At 41.4% G+C, this 26,003-nt stretch overlaps 1 protein-coding gene across 1 annotated transcript in view; it reads left to right on the top strand.

Moving 5' to 3' along the window:
- Positions 1 to 26,003, top strand: part of RSU1 (Ras suppressor protein 1) — a 187,212-nt gene that overhangs the window by 97,498 nt on the left and 63,711 nt on the right. The window contains exon 8 of the mRNA XM_054020597.1: positions 4,807 to 4,939. Coding sequence (XP_053876572.1) covers positions 4,807 to 4,939 — 133 coding nt within the window. The remainder of the gene's footprint in view (positions 1 to 4,806; positions 4,940 to 26,003) is intronic.

Genomic DNA, 26,003 nt, shown 5'->3' with positions numbered 1-26,003 from the left:
GGCCCTCTGAGACGGCCTGCTTTTCCCGGCTCTTAGCTTATCGAGGGCAGGGATAGCTCAGTGGTTTGCACATTGACCTGCTAAACCCAGGGTTGTGAGTTCAATCCTTGAGGGGGCCACTTAGGGATCTGGGGCAAAATCAGTACTTGTTCCTGCTAGTGAAGGTCCCTTCCAGTTCTAGGAGATAAGATATCTCCATTAATTTAGGAGGGAGGGATAGCTCAGTGGCTTGAGCATTGGCCTGCTAAACCCAGGGTTGAGTTCAATCCTTGAGGGGGCCATTTAGGGATCTGGGACAAAAATCTGTCTGGGGATTGGTCCTGCTTTGAGCAGGGGGTTGGACTGATGACCTCCTGAGATCCCATCCAACCCTGATATTCTATGATTCTATGAAATTCCTAGTGTAGACCAGGCCCCAGTGTAACATCATTGACTCCAGTTGCTTCTGATTTACTCTCATAACTGAGAAGAGAATCACAGGCCTGTTGTATTCCACCATAATAGCAGTGTATTAGGAATACTAAATTTTCTTTGATAAAGTATAGGTATTTTTTAATGGATTGAGGTAGTCAGAACCAAACAAAAATAAGTGCAATCTCCAACACTTACTTTTTGTGATTCATTCTGCAGCGCTGGATTTTTACCAGATGCAATTTTGTGTTTAACTTGCTAAAAATATCAGAGGGATTTGATGTAATCTTCTTAGTACAGCAGTATCAAAACTTCCTAAAGTCTTTGGGATACTATGTACAGTACGGTTTGAAAATGCACTTATGAGAACAACTGCCATGACCCTTTTCCCCTGCCTGTTCCCCCTCTGCTGGGGGTGGCGGGGGGTGGCAATAGAGCTGCTGAGTCAACACTAACACTTGAGGAACCCTCCCTTAGGTAGGGGGAATGTTGGGGACCAAATCTCCCAGCTTTCTAACTACTTTGCACTGCTAGAGTAGGGCCCAGAGTCAGGGCCATTCTTTCTAGTCATTTTCAATGTCACTTTTGAACCCTACTTGGTACATATCCTTGCCCTGGGAAGCAAGATCTCACAAATATTGTAGCTGTGAACATAACCTGTAAAACACATTTATGGCTGCAACATTGTCCATGCACGTATTTGTAGGCTTGGCAGAATTTGATATGTTTTTTATATTTTTGACAGATATTGATCCTTTCAAAGCATATATTTCTATCTATTTTAAATGTTCATTGTTGTGGGAAATTGTGCAGGGCAGGGGGGGTCAGACATTTATTTAAGAACAATAGACATTGAGATTCAAAAAGTAAAGCTTTATAAATCATTAAAACACAAATTGTCAGTATCCCATGTCAAAATATACAAAGTAAATAGCCTAACATTGACAAATAGTACATGTTTTTACTATTAATTCACTAGTCCATTTGTAACCAACCTAATTCAGAAGTCTAAATCACTGGAATGCCTTACTTTGCCTATCTATAAATTTCAATTGTTATCTTTGGAAATACTGTTTTGGGCAGTTTGTGTGTGTGGTGAAATTGACGTTTTCCAAATTTACTGATTAAAAAATCTAATCATTCCAAGCCTACCTATATATGTTTGTGAGAGTGACTTTTGTAGTGTTACCAGAAGTCCGATTTTGCATCAGTAAAACTGCTTCTTCCTTGCTAACTTTTATGCCCTTTTTGGTGAAAGTGTTCTGTGCATTGCCTTCCATCCTTCAGGGCTTGGGATGGATCTAGTCAACCCCCCCTGTGTCTGCTTGTTGTGCTTCATGTGCTACCTGTGGCTCCCCTCCCTGTCTGGTGGCTGTATTGTTTTGGGGTAGGGATTTTAATGTTCAGTGCCCCGTCCTTTCTCCTCCCCCTCACAGACAGACCTCCTTGATTCACTCACTGTCTTTGGAAACACCGGGTCTCTTGCTGCTCAATGCCCTGAGCATGGGAGGGTTACTAGTTCCCATTCTACAGCAGCATAGCTGTTTCCTGGATCCTTTAGTAGAAAATCTGTGACATTTGAACTCCCACTCCCCCTGCCCAGCAGTAGCTGCCCTGTTTCCGCCAGGAGCGAACCTAAGGGAAACTCCTCCTCTACTCTCATAGTAAGGGGTGGAATTTATTCCTGGTTTGGAGCTATAGACTTGTGAGTTTACTAAATGTCCCGAATAAGTTTGTGCCCCACCCCCAACCTCCATAAAATGAAATAACTAAATGTGGTCTCTCCTTTTTTTTTTTTTTTTTTGCAAAGTGAGAGGAAGAAGGAAATTGAGTGGTGCCCTTTTAACGTATGCATCAAAAATTAATTTTGTTTAGGAAACCTTTTTCTAGAAGACCTCTGGTTTCAACAGAATGTCATTCCTGTAAATTGATTCAATGTAAATGATCTGTATGGTATTCAGAATCTACAGCGGGAGCACAACAGTGAGGAGGTGAGAGTTTCAGGCAGCATTCCCCCGGTTATTTAATATGGACAGTAATTTACTGAACCAACTTGGGATTGGAGTGCTCAGCTAAGGACCTTTCTGGTGAGATTTTTGGAAAAGTATAGTCCATTTCCATAAGCAAAATCGCATTTGCCCTATAATGGGGCCAAATTTATCTTCCTGAATTTAACTGTTTATATAAGTTGTACACAGATTGATCGTTTTACTTGATGTACTGCTTACAGAATTATAAATGTAAGTGAGCTCTTACTGTGTTGATGGCTTTGGAGAGAAATGTATGTGGTTCTTTTGCAGGTAATAAAATGGGAAAATCCAATTTGCAATTGCAGAATAAGCCTCTGAGTGATGTATGATCTTCATAGTAGCATTGGTCAGAGGGTTACTGGTAATCACAGTGCTGACTTGCCTCCCTAGTGGCCTGCGCCTTTAAACTGAATAGTGAACAGTGTGAATCTGTGTCTTTGAGCCAGCCAGCATAGATTCTATCTTATTAGGTCCTCTTTGTCACAGTGCTTAATCCTGATGCCTGATCCTTGTTAGAACACACATGCTGCTGAGTCGTCCTAATAAAGGAGATGGGTGTGAGGCTCCTCACTAGAAGCACTGAAGCGTAATGCAGTTAGGGCAATTGCTGCCTGACTGACAGAGGGGTGAAATGCTTCCTGCAGGTTATTACTTAAAAACAGAACAGACCTCAGACAGCTGACAGATGAGCTTTGCTGAGGTAATGGTAACTTGTTGATAGGCCAATATGAGACAAGTGTCATCTTTTCACACAGTATAATGGTCTAGCTTCACTCTAATTATGATAACCCTTTTTCACAGAGAGAGCTGCATTAAGGATTAAACATAATGCAGAGCATGGGGAGGTTTTAACTGAGCCAGCCAAGAGCCAGCTTGCAGATGCTATTACATCCATACGTACGCATTCACTCGAGATATACAAATGGCATTAATTTGAAAAATAAGCACATATTTACTTCATATAGAGGTAACAGCTTGGTTAGGCTGGCCTTCCAGACTGGATGCTTTAATTTTTAGCTACATAGTTTGGTTAGATGAAAAATGCTATTTTTATTATTTCCCCACTTCATCTACAACAGTTTTTAACTTTCTCACAGCTGTTTTTATATTCCCTGATCATGACATCCATAACGTTACACAATGTTATTGCAATTTTAAATGTATGTGTGAACAGTTAATTTAGAGAATGCAGATAATGATTTGTATAGCTAGGACAATGACTCAGTATAAAACTGGAGTATAGCATAATGTTTCCTTATCATGAGGAATCTCAGTTGGGCGTGTACTTCTCTACCTTTCTGCAGGGAGAACTTAGGAAAAGACAAATCAATGACACTTCTAATAAATCTCAAGTCTTGTTATCAAAATAGCTAAATTGGCAGGTTATAGGTATGAATTTCTGTATTCTGGACTGATAGCTATAACCAACATAAACTGTAGGATGTTGCACAAGCTAAAGTATTGGAAAAACACCAGCTGGGGATTTTTCATTAGACTTGGGCTTGTGGTTGTGATATCGGAAATAACCTGCACCATTGAGCCCTACCTATGGAAAAAAGTGTTGCCATTGTTCATTCCTGCTAAGCAATGTGACCAGGAATACTACTGTGGAGTTGTCCTTCAAGGTCAAGGTTATTTTTAATGGTATAAATTAGCAGGTCCTTTTATGCCCCCAAATAGTTAGTGTCATCTGGAAAAATAAGTACTAAATTGGGAATCGGGAAGCCTCAAGTTCTAATCTCACACCCATTGTAGTACACCTCTACCTCGATAGAATGCTGTCCTCGGGAGCCAAAAAATCTTAACGTGTTATACGTGAAACTGCGTTATATCGAACTTGCTTTGATCCGCCAGAATGCGCAGCCGCCTTCCCCCCCCCCCCCCGCCCCGGAGCACTGCTTTACCGCGTTATATCCTAATTTGTGTTCTATCGGGTCGCGTTATATCGGGGTAGAGGTGTAGTAGTGCTAAATGAGTGAAATTTATATCCTGTACAGAAGGCCAGCTCAGGGCCTATGCATCATTAAGTCCCGTTTTTAAGACACATTTTGATGAATAAATGTGAAATATGTTGAAATATAGTAGGATTAAATTTAAAATTCATTGGGCCAAATTCATCCTGACTGTGAGTACTGCAACACCAATGAAGTAAATAGGGTGGAATTTGGCTCTACATCCATATTATATAGTATGTCAGGAGCTAATATGCCCACCTCTTCCTCATACTAAGCCTGAAAACATTGGCGTTTTGCTTTAACTGGGTAGTCATACTCTTTCAAAGAATGAAAATAATTTTATACAGTGAGTAATTTGTCTAGGATAAGAGATCTCCTTTTCACATGCCCTTTTGTTTAATCCCTTTCAGGTAATTTGGATTTGACTGGTCAAAAGCAAGTCTTCAAAGCAGAGAATAATCCCTGGGTTACCCCTATAGCAGATCAGTTCCAGCTGGGAGTGTCTCATGTTTTTGAATATATTCGTTCAGAAACATATAAGTAGTAAGTATTGATCTTTATTGTATTATGTTATAGCTTTTACTATGGAGCATTTGACAAAGTCCTTGCAGCTTGATTGCACACCAAGCATTGATACCAAGAAAATAGAAAATTTTTGCTATGTTACTTACTAAATAATTTCCTGTTAAGGTAAGTGCATGTAAATGTGTATAATAAGTCATTGCTCCATAAATTTCAAAACAAGTCCAATAATGGTTTTTAGCGGTTTCACAGCCTACACAATAGCTAGATTTTAATTAAAAATATGCAGCTCTATACACACATCACTGTAAATTCCTAAATGTTTACTTTCTTGTGGGTCAATTTTCTGAATAAAAAAGTATGGCTTAGCCATATTAGGAAAATACATTATCCATACGTATAATGGGCAGCAGGTATTTAACAAATAAAAGGAAGTTCTTCACACAGCGCACAGTCAACCTGTGGAACTCCTTGCCTGAGGAGGTTGTGAAGGCTAGGACTATAACAGGGTTTAAAAGAGGACTAGATAAATTCATGGAGGTTAAGTCCATTAATGGCTATTAGCCAGGATGGGTAAGGAATGGTGTCCCTAGCCTCTGTCTGTCAGAGGGTGGAGATGGATAGCAGGAGAGAGATCACTTGATCACTACCTGTTAGGTTCACTCCCTCTGGGGCACCTGGTGCTGGCTGCTGTCGGCAGACAAGATGCTGGGCTGGATGGACCCTTGGTCTGACTCAGTATGGCCATTCTTATGTTCTTGTATGACACTGTCCCTGCTTTTGGTGTTCAATTTATAAACTTCATTGAGGAAAGGTGGTAGGCTTACAAGAGCAGGGCTTGGCAAGTCACATTAGGAGTAATACTTTTAGGGATGTGCCATAGCGGTTTACAAATTGAAACAGGTATTTGTTGAAAATAGTTTCACCTGGTGGTGGTGATCACACATTGAGATTAGCTGTGAAGGGAACGGATTTGAATGATAAATGTTTTTGTTTAGGAAAGAGTTTCTCTGATGGGTCAGTGGGTTGAAAGATGTTCTTCTTGTTGAAGACTTTTTTACGTTGCCAGTCCACAGTTAGTTTAGAACAATAAGCAGGAGAGTTACATCAGGCTTTAACTCTGACAACTAATTTTAGAAATATTAAAATAATGCAGCAAAAACTGCAATCTGTACACTAAAATATTTTGTTCCAAATATTGAAACTGAGGGAAACTCTATAACTTGTGGTGCGTTTTTTCCATAAAAATATGTAAATGCCTCTCTGACAACTTTTATCAGCAACCAGTGAAAACAAATCCACAAAAAAAGCAAAGTGTTACAGGTGGTGATAAAGGGTATACAGAGTATAGGACTGACAAGTACAGCTTCTGCATGGAATTTTATAAATGATCCAGCAGTGACTTTTATAGACTCCTGCTGAACTGTCACGTAGAGAATTTTAGCTGAATAGGGTCACAGGTGGGAGTGTGTTTTTATAAAATCCTGTGTGCCAGCAGAGTGGTCTCTATATTGTAATATATTAATGTGTTTTTGCAATCTCTGGTGGTAATTTTATATTTCTGTTCAGTGAGCAACATAGGTAAGGAATTCTTAATGAAATACTAACAAAAACATTCATGGATGTTTGGAGAACTATTGTGGAGTTCCAAGGACCTAATTAAAGCTTTCATATGTTTACTCTACCATGAGAAGTTAAACAGAGGCGAGTTCCTTTCAGAATTATGTGCACATTTTTGTCAGTTACTATTGTGGTTTTGCAATAAAGGGAGAATTCAGAGAAACAATGACATTAGAATTGTGTAGACATTAAACTGCTCCTGCACTGGTATGAAACCGTTCTTAATGTAACCAAAATACATAACCACAAAATATACGCACATGCAAATAAACAGAAAAAATGTTTCTTTAAACTTTCAGTGTATACATGAATGATTTTTGGACCATGTGTTGAGAATATTGGCTATACTTTTGTTAGAACACCTGGAATAATGAGACTGCCCAGACTCATGGGGTGGGTGGAGGGAAAAGAGATTCTGTTCTCCCCTCTCCCAACCTGTTTCCTTTAGATATGACCTGCTGCAGACATATTTTTTGACTTGCATTTGATTTTGTGCGGTGTAATTTGTAAGAGGTGGCACAGTCAGGTTAACAGGTCAACTGACATTTTATATCCTAAAGCAAACTAACTATGATTGTAAAAGATGTGAGAACTAATTTCTTCCTGATGATTTTTCTCTCTTCTGTCTAATCGTAGGCTTTTGCTTTTCTTCCTCCTCCAACTTTTTTTTTCTTTCACAGCAATATTCAAGGTACTGTACCTTTTTTCTCCCCCCTCATTAAGCAAATCACCAGGCTGAGAAGTAGGTGTAGTAATTTCCTCCATAAGATGTCTGTAACCGTATGCAAAATTGAACTCTTTGATTCCACTGGATCATTCAACCAAGAGAAAACTTTAAAAATTACCTTACAGTATTTGATAGACCCAGACAGCTTAACTCTTACACTGAGACAAAGCATCATTGTTAAATGGGTGATTTGCTACAAAAGAAGTTATTCTGTTTAAATAATGTCACTCATAATTTTGAGGAAGGAGAAGAAATTGTGTGTATTAGCAGCCTGAAATCTGCATGGAGCTGGGGATCTGGCATTTTCTGGCCCTGGTTCTGCCTGAGTCATCGCTGGACACATCAAGACAAGATGGCTGGGTCTCCCACAATATAGGTAAAGCTTAAAGCCCAGGGTTGGTGCTTCTCCGAGTCGGAGAGGTGCAGGTGAACCTGGTTGGCCTGCATGAGCTCTGATGTCAAGGAAGACCCATGTGCCTGGGGTGTCAGAGGCCTGGGGGATGGCAGCTTCTGGAAAATTGAGGTACGCTCAGGATGCCGCTCTGCAAGGTGATCCTGGATTTTGATGCACAGTTCAATCAGGCTGTCCAAACTGGATGGAAGCTCCACCCGGGAAAGCTCCTCCTTCACCTCCTCATTTAACCCCAGGTGGAAATGGTGGTGCTGTGCCACGTCATTCCACGTATCGTCAGAAACCACAAGACAAAATTCAGCAGTGTACTTTGCTACAGGCCAGCCTCCTGCCATAAGGCCTAAAGGGTTGTCTTGTTGGTCCGCACCCTTTGGGGTCGCCAAAGATGATGAACATAGCTTGAATGAATTCCTCTAATTGTTGCAAGAGGAGGTTGGACTGTTCCAGGAGTGGGGAAGACGAGGCCAAGGCTCCCCCAGTCAACAAATTTAAGGTGAGCCCCACACAGGTCTGGTCTGTGGGAAATGGTCGGGGGGCATAGGAGGAACAGGAGCTGACATTAGTGCAGGAATCCCCAAAACTTGTCCCAATCTCCATCAGATTTGTTGGGCAGTAGAATCTTCAGCTCTGGGAGGGGTGGAGCAGGAGAAACCAGCAGAGCAATCTGTGCCTAAAGGGCCACAGTCTGTGATTACAGGGTGGTTACTTGCGACTGCAGGTTCTGGATGGCATCCGCCAGTTCTGCTGGGGCCTTAGTAGGGTCAGTGCTAGCGCTGAGAGCCGCTGGCCCCAATTAGAGGGCTTCTCAATATGTCAACTGACCAGAATGAAGGCAGTCTAGCCTAGTGGCTGGAGCGGACAGAAGGCCTAGTGGTCAGAGTCATAGTCAGTCGTTGGGAGCCAAAGCCAAGGGTCAAACCAGAAGGCAGAAACTGGGTACCAGAACCAGGTTTTGAGCCAGCATCCGTAATCAGGAGTCAAGGCCCAGGGTCAAACCGGAGGTCAGAAACTGGAGCAACCAGGAGGGGTTCAAGGCAGGGGCAGGACAGAGGCAAGGCTGGGTGCAAGGCTAGAGCAGCAGGAACAAGGTAATGCAGGAGCAGGCACAGTGGCTTTTATGAGCTTTGAGAAGACAGTGAGCTGCTGCTTCTGCTGGCTTGAGTTGACCTCTGCAGTCAGTTAAGTTGCATAGCGAAGAGCCAGCCTGCTGACCTCTGCAGCCAGTCAGGTTGCGTGGCTAATCAGGCAGCCTGCTGCAGGCCAGTTGTGTTGATGAGTCTTCCTGGAGACTAGTCTGCTGCAGGCCCTGATTCCTCACAGCTACCAGCCATTTTAAAGCAAACTTTTTTTAGTGTTAATTACATCTTTCATCCTTTCCATAGTTACTTGCCCTAGTTACTACCTGACCGGTAAGGCTAATGCATCTGAAGAATGTATGTGCCTATGGTTAAAATGTCTATCCACATACTTACCTATATGCACATTTTTAATACTTACTTCAAGATGGTATCTAGGCACGAAATACAAAATTAAGAATCATATTATTTTTGTCCAAATAGGACCCTGTTAGCCACCACTACTCAATTCAGCTGCTCTTTTTAGTAGGGTCTTTCATCTCCTTTAATTTTCTTACACTTCATGAGAAATGATACTAGGTAATGCTTCAGCCCTCATTATTGAGGGAAGAGTTGTGCTAACAGGTGAGTAATATGTCATGCTCTGGTCAATTTCTAGCAAATGCAGTGAGCCCATTGAGCACAGCTCTCTGTGGGTCACAGATGGAAATATGGTCACTAAGCCAAGCCCACAGCCTAATAAGGGCTATAAAGATTAAGGACCAGGCATATGATAGTTTTTTGAAAGTACAGGTAATGGCTGAATTTGGGCACTGATTCTGTTTATCCTGTGCTTGCAATTAAACTACCACATGTGGTCTCATGTGAGTACCTGAGAAGTAGCTGAAAAACTTTTTCTAAGCTGTAATGGGTAATGGCAGCCTCGTTGCTTTGAAGGATTTAATTAAATGTTTTATTTTTTATTCATGTCTCTAGTCAACGTTCAAAGTGACCTTTGTGTTGTAAGCACATTCTCACAGGATTTTATGTCTAGAATAGTGACAAAGAGATGATGGATTGTATGATTTAGTGGTTATAATATACTGGGGCAAGTACAGACAGTCATAAATGTTTGAAACACAACAGTGAATGAAACTCTCTTGAAGAATTAAAAGCCTCTGATGCAAGTCAGTAGTAGATTACCACTTCTTCATCAAGTCACTAATAATCTTAAAGTCCAGATAAGCAGAAGATGGAGGATTGGGGATGGGTTTAGTTGCTAGCGTTTTTCATGTAGTTTCTTCAGGAGGCTGTTCTTTGAGTACATTTTGGGCATTAATCACGATCGCTTGATCATTTCATATATGGAAATTGCTCTTTGTTCATTTATATTTGCTTCAGAAAGGCGAATGCTTTTCCTATTGTCATTGTGGTGTCTATTAAAGTCATTGCCCGATGACATAATCTCAGTTAAAGCTAAATAATTTCCTAGAACTGACTGTTTAGAGTAGCATTCAAAGTTCCAACATTTTTCAAGCTGTTGTAGAGCCAAACACTTACTTTTTAACACTTGCTCTAATGGTGGTTGTTGCCTTGTTTGACCTCTTTGGTTCAGAGAAGCAGAATTATGATAGAACTGACACCTTTTGTTAAATTTCTAGAAGGTAGCTTTTTTCCCCCCCCACAGGCCAGTCAATTTAGAGTCAAAAACTTTGACAAGACTCTTTGTGAAGAAGAGTAAGTCACACTTCTTCTTTGCATGACTGTTCATGTCCATTCCAATTAGGTGTGTGCGCACGTTGCGTGCATGGACATCGGAAACTTTTCCCCTTAGCAGCTCCTGTTGGGATGGCAGGGGAGCCCCCTAAAGTGGTGCCCTTATGGCGATGTAGATAGTACCTACTGGCCTGACCCCCCTTCAGTTCCCTCTTACCGTCCATGGCGGCGTTGGAATATTCTCTCTCGCTTGCGAGTGATCCCTTAGCCTTTCAGTCTTCTAGTTAGTTGTTCTTAGATAGTTATCAGATAATTATATTGTATTCACGTGTCTAGAAGCTAATTCCAGCACCAACCTTGGGCTGTGGGGCATGTCGCAAGCCCAGGGTTTCAAAGCTTGTGCCACGTGCCATAAGTCTCTGCCTAACAGCAACCCCCACAACTCCTGTCTCAGGTGTCTGGGAGAGGTTCATCAGGCAGAGTGCTGCAAAATCTGCAGTGCCTTCAAACCGTGCACTAAGAAAGAAAGACTTTTGTCTTAAGCAGTTGCTCATGGAAGCTGTGTTACAGCCAGCGGCCCCAGACTGACCGGCACCAGACCTGGCTACCTCGGTGCAAAGTGCCCTGGCATCGGTGTGCGATCTGGCATCTCCTAGGCCCTGAAAATTGCCGGCACCTAGGCGGGACAACCAACCTCAGCACCGGTTGACCTCTTTGGGGAGAGCGCCCTCTTTCCCCTTTCTTGTGATGCTTAGTTGGTGCCGAAGAGCTACCAAGACACTCAGAGGCTCCTGGCGCGTAAAGACTGATTGGGGGCCCAAGCCAAGAACCAGCACCGTCAACTCTGGCACCAGAGCCCTCAGTGAGTCCAGTCCTGATGAATGTCTGGAGGAGGTCGTGGAACACCCGTCCACACCCGACACTTTCGAGGCAGCGAAAGACCTCATTGAGCTGTTGGCGTCAAATCATCTCCTCTGTAGGGAGAAGCCTCCTGCACTGCCCAAGAGGGTGCCATCCAGAGGGAAGCCAGCAATGGTGTGCTGCTCGAGGTCACCATCCCAGCACCACTCACAGCACCGTTCCCGTTCGAGTTTGGTGTCCCGCTACTCACCGGTACCTGTGACCCAGCGAGAGGTTACGGCATCGGCGGCGAATGTACCCGCGGTACATGCATCTATGTCAAGACGCCATTCCCCAATGCCATCAGTCGTCCGGCACTGGACCGCCGCTCCAGCAACCTCACTGGCTCAGAGTGAGAGGTCCCGGTCCCAAGATTCCCGGTACCGTTCGTGATCCCAGTCCACCAGGCACCGCTCTCTGGCCCGCACCTCACAGCATCCTACAGCCGCTTAAGGTTCAGCATCACCCTGGTCCCCTCCGTCGGCATCCTCCAGCTCTGAGACTGACTCTGGTCGCTCCAGCTATAGCAGGCACTGGACCATGGCCAGCAGAGAGTCGCATTCAGCTTGGCAGCCACAGTGGCCCTTCTGGATCCCATGAATCTACCATCAGCAACAGGGCACCATCTCCAGAGCATCCAGGTCCGGGCATTCTATGACACCATTCCAGGTCACCTCACAGGCACACATCAATGGCAAGAGAGGCCACTCTCTCCAGGCTGCCATCTGATCTCCAAGAGCAACTGGCAACGGCAGGCCCAGTGCCAGCGGCGGTACCAAGCATTATGACACCTCAGCAGGTGTCAGGCCCATTGGGCATTGATGTAACCTAGGCCTGTGGGGATCCACAAGAGGGTCTGGACGAGGGCAACCAGCAGCAACTCATGTCCTCCTCTTCCCCAGACGAGGCGGTAGCAGGTACATCGGTCTCAGGACCGCCCCCCATCGACCACAGGGTTCACCAGGAGCTGCTCCGCAGGATCATCCTCAATATGGGACTCCAGGCGGAAGAAACAGTCAAACAGGAGGATCTGATGGTGGACATCCTGGCTCCCAGGGGTCCCTCCAGAGTAGCGCTCCCTCTCATAAAGACAATACAGACAAATTACAACACTATATGGCAAACCCCAGCCTCCATCACACCAACAGCAAGGGGGGTAGAAAGGAAATACTTTGCCCCATCCAAGTACTGTGAGTTCCTGTTCTGCCATCCGACTCCCTGCTTGTTTCAGCAGTCAATGAAAAGGAACGCCAGGGCCAACAAGCTTCTGCCCCAGAGGCCAAGGAAGCCAAGCGTCTGGACCTCTTCAGTAGAAAGGTCTACTCATCCGGGGGCCTCCAACTATGTATAGCCAACCAGTAGGCAATCCTTAATAGACATAACTTCAATTCTTGGACAGCCGTGTCCAAGTTTAAGAATCGCCTGCCCCAGGACTTGCACTCAGAGTTTGCTGTGTTAATCAAGGAAGGAAAGGCAGTAGCCAAGACTTTTTGCTGCAAGCCTCCCTCGATTCAGCTGACTCTGCAGCTAGAGCCATTGTCTCAGGGGTAGTCATGTCACGCTCAGCGTGGCTTCAGGCATCGGGCCTCCCTCCAGAGGTCCAAAATACTCTCCAGGACCTCCCCTTTGAGGGCTCGGGCCTTTTCTTGGAGCAAACAGACTCCAGGCTGCACGGCCTTAAGGACTCGAGGGTCACCCTAAAGTCGCTAGGGATGCATACACCAATAGCCCTGCCCCTCTACCCAGATCTGATCATGCAGGACCACGGGCACCTTCTCCACCCAAACCTACAGTCTCTACATCTCATGGCTTGGAAACTCCGTGGCTAAATCCCATGGAGAGCCAGTGTTCTCAATCAGTGAGACAGATTCTCCTTGATAGTAGGAAACCTTCAGCTAGGGCTACCTACCTGGCAAAGTGGAAAAGGTTTTCCTGCTGGTGTGAACACAAGTGTCGTCAACCGCTTAGTTTCCTATCCCGGTTATTTTGGACTACCTCCCACACCTTAAGCAACAAGGTCTGTCCCTTTCGTCCATCAGGGTGCACCTGGCGGCCATTTCCGCTTTCCAGCCAGGGGAGTCTGCATGCTCGGTGTTCTCAAATCCCATGGTTGGGCAATTCCTTAAAGGGCTGGAGAGAGTGTTCCCATATTCTCGCCTGCCAGTTCCAATCTGGAACCTGAACCTGGTCCTCTCCAAACTCATGAGCCCACCATTTGAGCCCCTGGCCACTTGTTCCCTCCTCTACCTTTCTTGGAAGGTAGCATTCCTGGTGGCCATTACATCAGCAAGGCAGGTGTCCGAACTGAGAGCTTTCACCTCTGAACCCCCTTACAGTGTTTCATGAGGACAAGGTGCAGCTTAAACCACACCCCAAATTCCTCCCCAAGGTGGTCTCCCAATTCCACATGGGACAGGACATTTGCTTGACCGTGTTGTTTCCAAAATCCCACACATGCCCGAGACGCCGCAGCCTACACACGCTGGATGTTCGAAGAGCCTTAGCATTCTACATAGAGCGCACCAAACCTTTCCGCAAATCAACCCAATTGTTCGTTGCCATAGCCGATAGAATGAAGGGCCTTCCAGTCTCTGCACAATGCGTATTGTCCTGGATCACAGACTGCATTCACACGTGCTATGAGCTGGCCAAGATTCCAGCTCCAGCGATTTACGGCCCATTCAACCAGAACGCAAGCATCTTCAACTGCCTTTCTGGCGCAGATCCCTATCCAGGAGATCTGCAAGGCAGCCACCTGGTCTTCAGTGCACATGTTTACAGCTCAGTATGCTGTCAATCAACAGGCCAGAGATAATGCATCGGTCAGCAGAGCTGTCCTTCAATCAATCATTCCATGACTCCTGCCCTCCTCTAATGGTAAGCTTGGAAGTCACCTAATTGGAATGGATGTGAACAATCACTCGAAGAAAAGACGGTTACTTATCTTTCGTAACTGTTGTTCTTAAAGATGTGGTGTTCACGTCCATTACAAAACCCACCCTCCTTCCCTCTGTCAGAGTCCATGGCAAGAAAGAACCAAAGGGGGGTCGGGCCAGCAGAGTACTATACACACAGCCATAAGGGTGCCACTCTAGGGGGCTCCCCTGCTGTCCTGATGGGAGCTACTAAGGGAAAAAGTTTCTGACGTCCATGCATGCGACGTGCACACACCTAATTGGAATGGACGTGAACAACACATCTCGAAGAACAACAGTTACGAGAGGTAAGTAACAGTCTTTTCTTGCATTCCCATTAAGAAAGTTGGTTGGGGAGCAAGCCATTTTAAAAATGGATCCATTAACTCTTAACAGAGACAGAGGCTTGACAAATGTCATGCTGAGACTATATCACTTAATGGCATTTGGCACATAGGCATCCCTGTGCAGACTGCTTCTTGCTCACTTATCTTCTAAAACATCACTTCTAATAGCAATAACATTCAAAATGATCCACATTAAAGCAGTTCAGCACCTAAAGAAAAGCGCCTTTCTAGATGCTTTTAGAATGAACCACTCCTCCAATCACCCAGCTGTTTTGTGACTGAAGCAAATCCCAGCTGCCTTGGGTTCGATGGACATAGTTCATTAAATATGATTTTTATGGCTTGTATTAGACAAGAATATTTCACTAATTTATTTTCAGCAACTAGAAAGGAAGCTGGCAAGATGTTCAAAGTAATGCACTAAATAAAAACATCACTCTGAAATATCCTTTATCTGATTCCGTTGTTGTTGTTGTTCCATTGTTGTAAATTTGTTTAATGCTAACCATATGTATGGCACGGTGCAAGACACAAAGAAGACAGTCTCTGCCTCAGAGTGTACAGTCTAAGGCTTGGTCTACACTAAACCCCCAAATCGAACTAAGGTACGCAACTTCAGCTACGTGAATAACGTAGCTGAAGTCGACATACCTTAGTTCGAACTTACCCCCGTCCAGACCCGGCAGGCAGGCTCCCCCGTCGACTCCGCGTACTCCTCGCGGCGAGCAGGATTACCGGAGTCGACGGGGAGCACTTTTGAGTTCGATTTATCGCGTCCAGACTAGACGCGATAAATCGAACCCAGAAGTTCGATTGCCTGCCGCCGAACCAGCGCGGTAAGTATAGACAAGCCCTAAAACTCTTGTATGCTTGGAAATCCAGATGAAGATAAGAATTTAACAGTATTAATAGAGTTTATTAGGAATTACACTTGTGAAATTAGGGGAGAAGACACTCCATAGCAAATTAAATAAAGTAAAAACTCAATTTACATACTCATACTCGTAATAGATTTTGTACAATAGTTTACTATGGCCTTTCATGAGAAATTTGGTTTAGATACAAATGCTTGAGGTAGTATGTTTCTCGGGAAACAGTAATTCTTATTGAATGTAATTGGTCTCCAAATTATTCTTCACAATATTCCTTAAATCCATTTATGTTGAAAATGTGCAAAGAATGAATGCTACTATCACAAAGTCAGAAATATTTGGTTGGTGGTCTCGCCTGCAAAAATTAAGTATCTTTGTCAGTTGAATGTCCGATGTAGCAATAACACAGCAAAATCCATTTTTTACACCAGTATGATATGAGAAATAGTTGCTGATGGTGAGGTCATATCCTAGCAGCTAATAATCATGTGGACGAGTTAAGAACCCAATTGCTGTTGTATTGCTAGAAAAAGCCCAACATAATGGGTTGATTTTGTTTTTTGTTTCTGAAGTAACTAGAGCTCTATTTTAGGGCTGTTGGGTGCTTAAGAAAATTAATTGCAATTAATTACATGCTTGAACAATAATAGAATACCATTTAATTAAATAATTTTGGATTTTTTTACATTTTCAAATATATTGATTTCAATTACAATACAGAATACAAAGTGTCCAGTGCTCGCTTTATATTTATTTCTGATTACAAATATTTGCACTGTAAAAAAGAAAAGAAATAGTATTGTTCAATTCACTTAATACAAGTACTGTAGTGCAATCTCTTCATCAGGAAAGTTGAACTTACAAATGTAGCATTATGTACAAAAATACTGCATTCCAAAATAAAATAATGTAAAACTCTAGAGCCTACAAGTCCACTGTCCTACTTCTTGTTCAGCCAATCGCTCAGACAAACAAGTTTGTTTATATTTGCATGAGATAATGCTCCCTGCTTCTTGTTCAATGTCAACTGAAAGTGAGAACAGGCATTCACATAGCACTGTTGTAGCTGGCGTTGCAAGGTATTTACATGCCAGATGCGCTAAAGATTCATATGTCCCTTCATGCTTCAACCACCATTCCAGAGGACATGCATCCATGCTGATGACAGGTTCTGCTCAGTGGTAATCCAAAGAAATGCGGACTAATGCATATTCATTTCCATCCTCTGAGCAGAAGGTTGATTTTTCTTTTTTTGGTGGTTTGGGTTCTGTAGTTTCTGCATCAGAGTGTTGCTCTTTTAAGACTTCTGTAAGCATGCTCCACACCTTGTCCCTCAATTTTTGGAAGGCACTCCAGATTCTTAAACCTTGGGTCGAGTGCTGGAGCTATCTTTAGAAATCTCACATTGGTACCTTCTTTGTGTTTTGTCAAATCTGCAGTGGAAGTGTTTTTAAAAATGAACAACACGTGCTGAGTCATCATCCAAGACTAATATAACATGAAATATATGGCAGAATGCGGGTAAAACAGACCTGGAGACATACAATTCTCCCCCAAGGAGTTCAGTCACAGATGTAATTAACGCATTATTTTTTTTAATGACCATCATCAGCATGGAAACCTGTCCTCTGGAACCGTGGCCGAAGCATGAAGGGGCATTCAAATATTGAACATATCTGGCACGTAAATACCTTGCAATGCCGGCTACAGAAGTCCCATGTGAATGCCTGTTCTCACTTTCTGGTGACATTGTAAATAAGAAGTGGGCAGCGTTATCTCCCAGAAATGTAAACAAACTAGCGTTTGGCTGAACAAGAAGTAGGACTGAGTGGACTTATAGGCTCTGAAGTTTTGCAATGTTTTGCTTCTGAGTGCAGTTATGTAACACAAAAATGGCATTTATAAGTTCAACTTTCACAGTAAAGAGATTGCACTACAGTACTTGTATGAGGTGACTTGAAAAATACTAGTTCTTTTGTTTTTTACAGTGCAAATATTTGTAATCAGAAATAAATATAAAGTGAGCACTGTACACTTTGTATTCTGTGTTGTAATAGAAATTAATATATTTGAAAACGTAGAAAAACATCCAAAATACTTAATAAACTTCAACTGGTATTCTATTGTTTAACAATGCAATTTAAAACTGCAATTAATCACAATTTTTTAAATTGCGATTAATTTTTTTAGTTAATCGCGTGAGTTAATTGCAATTAATTGACAGCCCTTTTCTATTTGCTAACACTGACTTTTTTGGTAGATTGTTAAGAAGAGGGGTTCATGTAACATATAGGCACATACTTAACTTTAGGAATGCAATTAGTCTCATTGTCTTCAGTGGATCTGTTCACATGAATAAAATTAAGCATGTGTCTATCACCTGATCGTGCTCCCCCTCTAAAACAATTGCAAACTTTTACTAACTTCAGTTGTGCATGTTGGACCCTCAGTGACTTATGTAATGCCAGATTATCTGAAGTGCTGCAATTCCTGCAAGCTGAAATCAATGCAGGTTAAAGTTGCTCAATATGTGCAGGGTCAAGCCCATGGCACTTTACTTGTATAAACAGGACTTTATTCTTAAGGAGTTTGTTTCATACATTTTAGTCCTACCAATAAAGATCTTAAAGTAAGCAGCGAACTCTTCTTTTTTAGTTTATGCAGTAAGCAGCTTCAGATGGGGGGAATCACTTTCGTTCTCTAAAAATGTTATTCTCTTAGCTTTTGCTGTATCGAAAGCACAGTACTGTATATTTTATTTTAATACATTGCATCATATTCTGATTCAGTGTTTTTATTCATTGGCTATATTTTAAAAATGTATAAATATATTAGTACATTATTTCCAACAGAGACAATAGATTATTCAAACTCCTGACATCTTTAGACAACATTTACATGCTAATGTGTAACTCTCCCCTGACGTAGCTTGGAACCCATTCTAAAAGATAAACAGGAAGTACGTGTGTGTATATTTGAATTTATAAACAAAGAGCTCAATTTTATTAGGTAGAGATATCATTGATCTAGATGACAGATATAAATATTACATGTATAAATATTGGTCATGTTACTGATACTGCCATTATCTCTTTTATGAAATACAAATTCATTTTGAAACTTAGAATATTATGCAATACTACAGATAGACTGTCTGAGCTAAATTAGGGCAACCCAGAGATCTAGACATGGTACAAATGTGTCTACCTACATCTGTTCCTCAAGCAAGGGTCTCCAAGATCAGTTTAGACAGACAAAATATGAATGAAAATTGGGAGTTCTTAAGGAGACTTTATTAGACTGTCTGAAAGCCACAGTTCCACAGTCAAGAGAGAGGACAACTTTGCCACTAAACCAGAATAGTCTTTTAGCCAAAATGAAGACAGTGATTAGAAATAAAAAGGTAATATATGACAAATGGGAGGGTGAGGGGGAATAGATAGCTATCAATATAATTTAGGCATTATGAAGTGTAGAAAATTGATAAGGGAGGCTAAAGATATCAGGTAAAAGTCCATGTCGGGCAGGGCAAAGAATAATGAGTATTTTATGTGTATTAGGAACAAAAGAAATCCTAGCAATGGTATAGGCCCATTATTCATTCAATGGAGGAGATAAAATCTATATAAGAAGATTCCAGGATTATCACTCTAGCCTGTGTGTCACTCTAAAGCCTAGAATGTGTGTTGAGTCAGTGTGAAGCAATAGAAACCGCTACAAACATGGTTGAGAACCATGTATTTATAGTATTACCAGGTTCAGTCATCTGTGGGATTTGTGGTCTATAATTGTCCAGTTTTTAATTTCTCAGCCATTTGCCTTTATGAATTATACCTGTGCAGTGTACAGGCATGTATCTTGTGTGCCATGCCAAGAGATTAGGCCATTGTGATATTGGAAGCAACTCAACCAATCACTACCTTTACTCTACAGCTAATTTGCATGCAACAATTGCAGTAGTTGTATGAGGTAGGCTGCACAGATGGATTATTTGGCCCAACTATCACACCCATGCAACAGCATGGGTTTTCAGCTACTAGTTAATAATGCTGCAGAAAAGGTAGACGTGTTCAATAATAAATATTTGTTCTGTATTTGGAAAGTAGTAGGATGGTGTATTCAGATCTTATGAAGATGATTTATAGATTCCAAGGCCAGAAGGAACCATTGTGATCATCTAGACTGACCTTTTGTATAACACAGCCCATAGAACCTCCCCCTATCCTCCTGCAAAATTCCTAGAGTATATCTTTTAGAAAAGCATCAAAGTAGTTGGCGAATCCACCATGACCTGTGGTAAATTGTTCCAGTGGTTAATTACCCTCACTGTTTTTTTTCCACTCTGAATTTGTCTAGCTTCAACTTTCGGCCTTTGGATTGTTATACCTCTTTCTGCTAGATTGAAGACCCCATTATTAAATATTTGTTCTCCAAATAGATACTTACAGCCTGTAATCCAGTTGCCCCTTAACCTTCTCTTTGTTAAGCTAAATAGATTAAGCTCTTTGAGTCTATTGCTGTATGACATGTTTTCTAATTCTTTAATCATTTTTGTGGCTCTTCTTTGAACCCTTTCCAACATTCTTCTTGAACTGTGGGCACCAGAACTGGGTACAATATTGCAGCAGTGGTCGCAGCAATGCCAAATATAAAGTAAAATAACTTCACTGCTCCTACTTGAGATTCCCCTATTAATGCATTTCAGAATTGAATTAGCTCTTTTGGTCACCGCGTCACACACACTGGGAGTTTATGTTCAGCTGATTATCCATTCCCCTCTCCCCCTCACCCCCCAATCCCTTTTTCTGAGTAACTGCTTCCCAGGATAGAGTTACCATCATGTAAGTGACTTACATTCTTTGTTCCTAGAAGTATACTTTTATATTTAGCTGTATTAAAATTCATATTGGCTGCTTGCGCCCAGTTTACCAAATGAACCAGATCACTCTGAATGAGTGACCTATATGCTTCATTATTTACCACTCTCCCAATTTTTGTGTTTATAAAATCATCACTGATAAAGTTTTTATAGATGTTTTCCTCTAGGTAATTCATTAAAAAAAGTTAAATAGCGAAGGGCCAAAAACAGATCCCTGTGAGACCCCCTAGGAACACACTTGGTTGATGACGATTCCCTGTTTGCAGTTGCATTTTTAGGCCCTATCATCCAGTTTTTAATTGATGTAATATGTACCAAGTTGATTTTAAATCATTCTAGTTTTTAAATCAAAATATTATATGGTAGCAACTCAAATGCCGTACAAAAGTCTAAGTATAATGCCTGCATCTGTAGCTTTCACTCTATGCATCCGAAGAAGTGAGGTTTTTACTCACGAAAGCTTATGCCCAAATAAATCTGTTAGTCTTTAAGGTGCCACCAGACTCTTTGTTGTTTACATCAACACTATTATCTTTATCAACCAAACTTAGTCTCATACAAAAAAAAGACTCAAGTTAGTTTGTCAGGATTTATTTTCTATAAATCTGTTGATTTACATTATCGTCCTTTAATTCGTTATTGTGTCCCATATCAGCTGCTCCATTATCTTGCCTGACATTGATGTCAGGCAGTATTCTCCAGGCCATTAGTACCCAGTGAAGATGCTGAACAGTGTCTGCCAGGGATAAACATTTCTAAATGAGCTGGCCTGGATAACTTGTACCCAAGAGTCCTAAACGAGTTGGGTGAGGAGATGTCTGATGCTCTGTTGCTCTAATGTACTTAGACTTTTGCAAGGCATTTGACTTAAGTATTGCATGACATTCTGATTTTTAAAATTAGGAGTATACAATATTAGTAAAGTACATGTTAAATGGATTCAGATTGGCTGACAGGTCTCTAAAATTAGCTATTGATGGGGAATCAAATATGGCTGTTTCTAGTGGGGTTCTGCAGGGATCCGTACTAGGCCTGACACTGTTCAACATTTTCATCAATGATCCTAAAGTAAATATAAATCACTGCTGATAAAATTGGTGGAGTGGTAAACCATATTGAGGACAGGACAGTCATACAGAGTAATCTAGATAGCTTGGTAACATGGGCCCATTCAAACAAAATGTGTTTTAATTCTGCCAAATGCAAAGTTACACATCTAGAAACATAGGCCATACCATCAGAATGGGTGATTGTATCTTGGAAAGCTTTTTAATCTAACACAGAAAGGCATAATGAGAACCAAAGGCTGGAAGTTGAAAACTGACACATTCAAATTAGAAATAAGGCACGCATTTTTAACAGTGAGGGTGATTAACCATTGGAACAAACTACCGAGGGAAGTGGTGGATTCTCCATTACTTGATGTCTCTTCAGATCAAGAATGGATCCCTTTCTGGATGATGATCTTTAGCCAGACACAAGTTGTTGCTCAAGACAGTGGTAACTGGATGAAATTTAATATCCTGTAATCTGCAGGAAGTTAGACTAGATGCTCTAATGGTCCCTTTTGGCCATAAGCTCTATCAATCCGTTTTTTTATGTCTGTAAGGCCCACATAAGGGCCCACTGCTCTGGTGGTAACGGTCCTGGTGAGGCTGGCCATTTGCCACAGAGCCTACTATTCTAAAGGAGTCAAGGGCGTCTCCCAGTCTTCCCTCCTGACTGTTCAGAGAAATAATACATTCAGTTGAAGGAGTGTCAATAATTGCTCATTAGCAGTGCAGCTAGTTAAGGATCTTTACCCACATACTTCGAAGGGTGTCTCGTCTAACCTTCCCTTGTGAAACGATGGTGACCACCATACCTGGTCATTATGGTGGTTAACGAAGTATAAGGTGGAATGGGGGAAATCCTTAGAATTCCAATACTTGGAGGATAAAATAGACCATGGCAGAAAAGCAAGCAGAGAGGGGGAAGCTAATGTGGAAAACATTATTTGTTAGAGACTAGGGAGCATGCCACAGAAATTAACACCGATAACACTAGATACTGGTAAAATTAACTCCTTGTAATCTTCAAAATCCAGTTGGCTTGCTTTCTTGGTTTTCTTTTCGTATAGGTTGTTTATAACTAAGCAAGAAGAGTTACTGTACACATTTGCTGTTTTTATTTGAGAGATAAATTAAAAAGTGGCGCTTTTATAATCAAACAGAACTGTCTGCAATTTCTATTCTCTACTCAGTAATATCTTGTTTTATTACATGCTGGCTTTTTATTGAGCTCCAGTTTCTTATTTCAGTCTGGCATTATTTGAGGTTTTTGTGTGATCCTTAGCAGTTTTTTTACTGTTGAGGGCTATCAGGTAGCTGGAGAAGTGTCTTTAATTTTATGGAAGGTTTTATCAACTTTTTATCCAGTGAGAAGCTTAGGTGGAAATGATCTCAGTGTAATTTGTCAGTCTCCCTTCCAGTTCAGCCTTTGATTCCACTTTTATAAAAGTCCTAATTTTTTATTTTAGCCAGTATCACTACAGTCAGTTTTACGTGTTGTTTATAGTCCTTTATAATATCAAAGGCACAATGCTGAAAATGGCTGTGACCAGAAACATTGTATTAAAATTTAATTTTATAGTATATATTTGATAATCTTGTAAAAGGTTCAGTTTTTCAAGAAAGTTTCTTAGATTGTAGCATCTTGTGAAGTTAAGACACATTTCCTTCCCCACCAACCACTCCCATTCTTACTGCTTTCCTCTAGCTAAACAATAAACATCTTATCGTTCAGAACTGGTATTGTTCCTGGTCAGTCAAATCCTTTTGACTCTAGCCGCAAAATATCATTTTCCCCCCTTGATGTTCTGTCACTATTTTAACCTTGCAGATCTAGTGTACTGAAAGCCAATTAATTTCAAACAACCATGGAAGGAAATATCCAACAGTTTCTCTTCTTTATTACATTTGGTTGATTCATTGATGAGGGAAATTATAGTCTGAGGTGAGTGTACGGGGCATAAACCAGAAGTAGAATTATTTAGCGCATTGACCATTTCAGTTGCTCCAAATATACCAAAGCAATAATACACGGAAGAATATTAGTCCTCTTTATATTTTTTGCCAGCAGTTTTAAGAAGTCTAACTTCAGTGTTAGATGGGAACAGCAACATACCTTGCACTGAACTGGGAACATGATGATGTGAATCCTTTTGTCTATAAACTCAGTACATGAATGCATAGGTAGATACACATTTCTAGGATTGAAAATCTATCTCTGGACAAAACTCTAACACAGTATGCTGTAATGAAGGCACAGGAAAATAAGCATTGATAAATACATGCAAAAGTAATGGGAGCAAATACTACCTACACCTCATGGCACTACTGGTGCAATTTCACTTTCTAGACAGAGGATTTCCAGAGCCCATTCCCTTACACCCAAATCTATATTCCTTGCATGCCATTAAGCGTAGTTCTGCAGGGCTTGCTACACCCAAACACAGATATATTTGGGAGTTGTCCTGGGGAGAGGGTAAGGCAAACGAATCTGTACCTGCATGGTTCCCCGGCCAGTCCCCCCTCCCGCCCCGCCATGTTTGGTGACTGGTCACATGCAAGGGCTAACAGGTGCAAATTGTCTCCGTGAATTCAGAGAGGGGGATTTGGATGTGGTATAGGATTAGGATTGTAATACACAAGATTGGTTTTAAATATGAAAACTGAAATGCTGCAAAGGCAATTTTCTTAATCTCCTGAAGTGAACTTGATTTCCAAACTAAATCCTGAATGTGAGCTTTGATTATTGCATTTAATATTTTTCTTCTCTTTATTCCTGAGTGTCCCAAATTAAGATTTACTCTAATGTTGATTTTAAAAAGGAAAGGTATGCAAAGGGTTGACAGTGATTCTGAATATAAATTATATCAAGCAAATTGATGCAAGATTAAATTACCAAATCAACCTTTTATATTCTGTATTTTATGGAATATCTAATATATGTTTGGCAGTAATTTACTCTTGCACATGAATTCCTGACAGTTTCGATTCTTCAGACTTATTAATCAATGTATGTCAGCACCAGAGCCATTTTATGAAACTTACTAGTCATCAAAAATTTATTATCAGATAAATCAAAGAAACAACTAGCATCTTAATAGCATGAACAAAGTGGCATGTAAAAGATTATTCAAGACTGCATGCTTTTGTCTTGTAGTTAATGCCACTATCAGGGGCTTTGTAACCCCTTTAAAATAGTCGTCATATTGACAAAACTATTTCCTTTGTACAGGGTCTTGTTTTTAATCTTTTTTGGGAACTGGATATAGTCGTGTGTGTGTGTGTGTGTGTGTGTAGTTATTTCATGTCGGCTTCATTCTGTAAAATCTAATACAGAACTTTAACAATTTAATCCATGACTTTCAGAGTTAGCTGCAATAGATATTCTGCACTTCAGTAATGTGACAGGGTGGGAGATGTATTGTGACAGAAATCATCATGCTGTTAATATGTTTCATTCTGTGCCCTGGCGACCTGAGAAATAGGGATGTCCATCGCTACACAGTTTGGAGTATCTTATTACAGTAACAGTAAGTGTTCTTTACTAAACTACATTCTGTGTGAAATTTTCAAAAGTGCTCAGCCTGGGCCTAACTCTGCTCCCATTGAAGTTAATTGTAGACTTCAGTGCAAGCAGAGTCAAACTTAAAATTGAGTGCTGTGGTTAGATGTTTGGCTGCGTGTGTGTTTTTCCTGCATGCTGCCCTAGCTCTGTGCAGACAGCCGGCACAGCAGACCTCAAGTGAACCACCCAATGACTACAAGATTCATTAAGGCACAAAGGCACCAGGCCAGGTTTATTGTCAACAAAGCATGGTAATAGCACCTGGCAGACTCTGAGGATACTAAGACATGTGCGCCCGTGACAATGGACACAGCTCAGTGAATGGCAGGACTTTTTTCCATTCCCCCCGCCCTCCCTCCTCAGCTGGACAAAGATACTCCCTCTGAGATACATCTTTATACCCTGATACAAACGTTAGTACTGCCTCTGACATAGTTAGCTACTGCCCCCAAAGTGGCTAGTTATTACCCATCACCTTGTATATGTTGGTTTGATTAAAACATCTTTATTACGTACTGTTATTCTAACCTTATCTTTTAGGGGGGCTCAGTATGTTCCTGTTATCCTTGGGAAATGTTTTTGTACCATCCTTGATATTGGGATGTTCTGGTACCACTTGATATCAAAATATGTTTTGTGTAAGTACTCTGTGCTTAGCACTTCTTAAAAATGTGTATTTTTTATCAGCCCTGTTTTTGCCAAATTCTGTGAGCAGGTCCTGCCTCATACCAGGCCTCTTATGTCTCAGGCTCTCTCCCTACTACAAGTGCTTTTGAAAATCCCATCCTTTGACTTTTTATTAACACAATGTAAATTAAAATCATTTACTATTCCTAATAGTTTTAGTACAATAATATTTTGATATGTGTTGACTCTTGCTCACTCTCTGCTTATATGCAGTGCTTTACATATACAGCACAGTATTATTTCACAGACTTAATAGTTGGGAATTTCTTCAAGAATGTCTCAAACTTTCCTAATCCCCATTCCTGGATTTGTGATTCCAAGCATTTCATTCTTCACTCTTG

This window comes from Malaclemys terrapin, chromosome 2 (genome assembly GCF_027887155.1).
Source record: "Malaclemys terrapin pileata isolate rMalTer1 chromosome 2, rMalTer1.hap1, whole genome shotgun sequence".
Taxonomy (NCBI): domain Eukaryota; kingdom Metazoa; phylum Chordata; order Testudines; family Emydidae; genus Malaclemys; species Malaclemys terrapin.
This window is presented reverse-complemented; position numbering and strand designations above follow the sequence as displayed.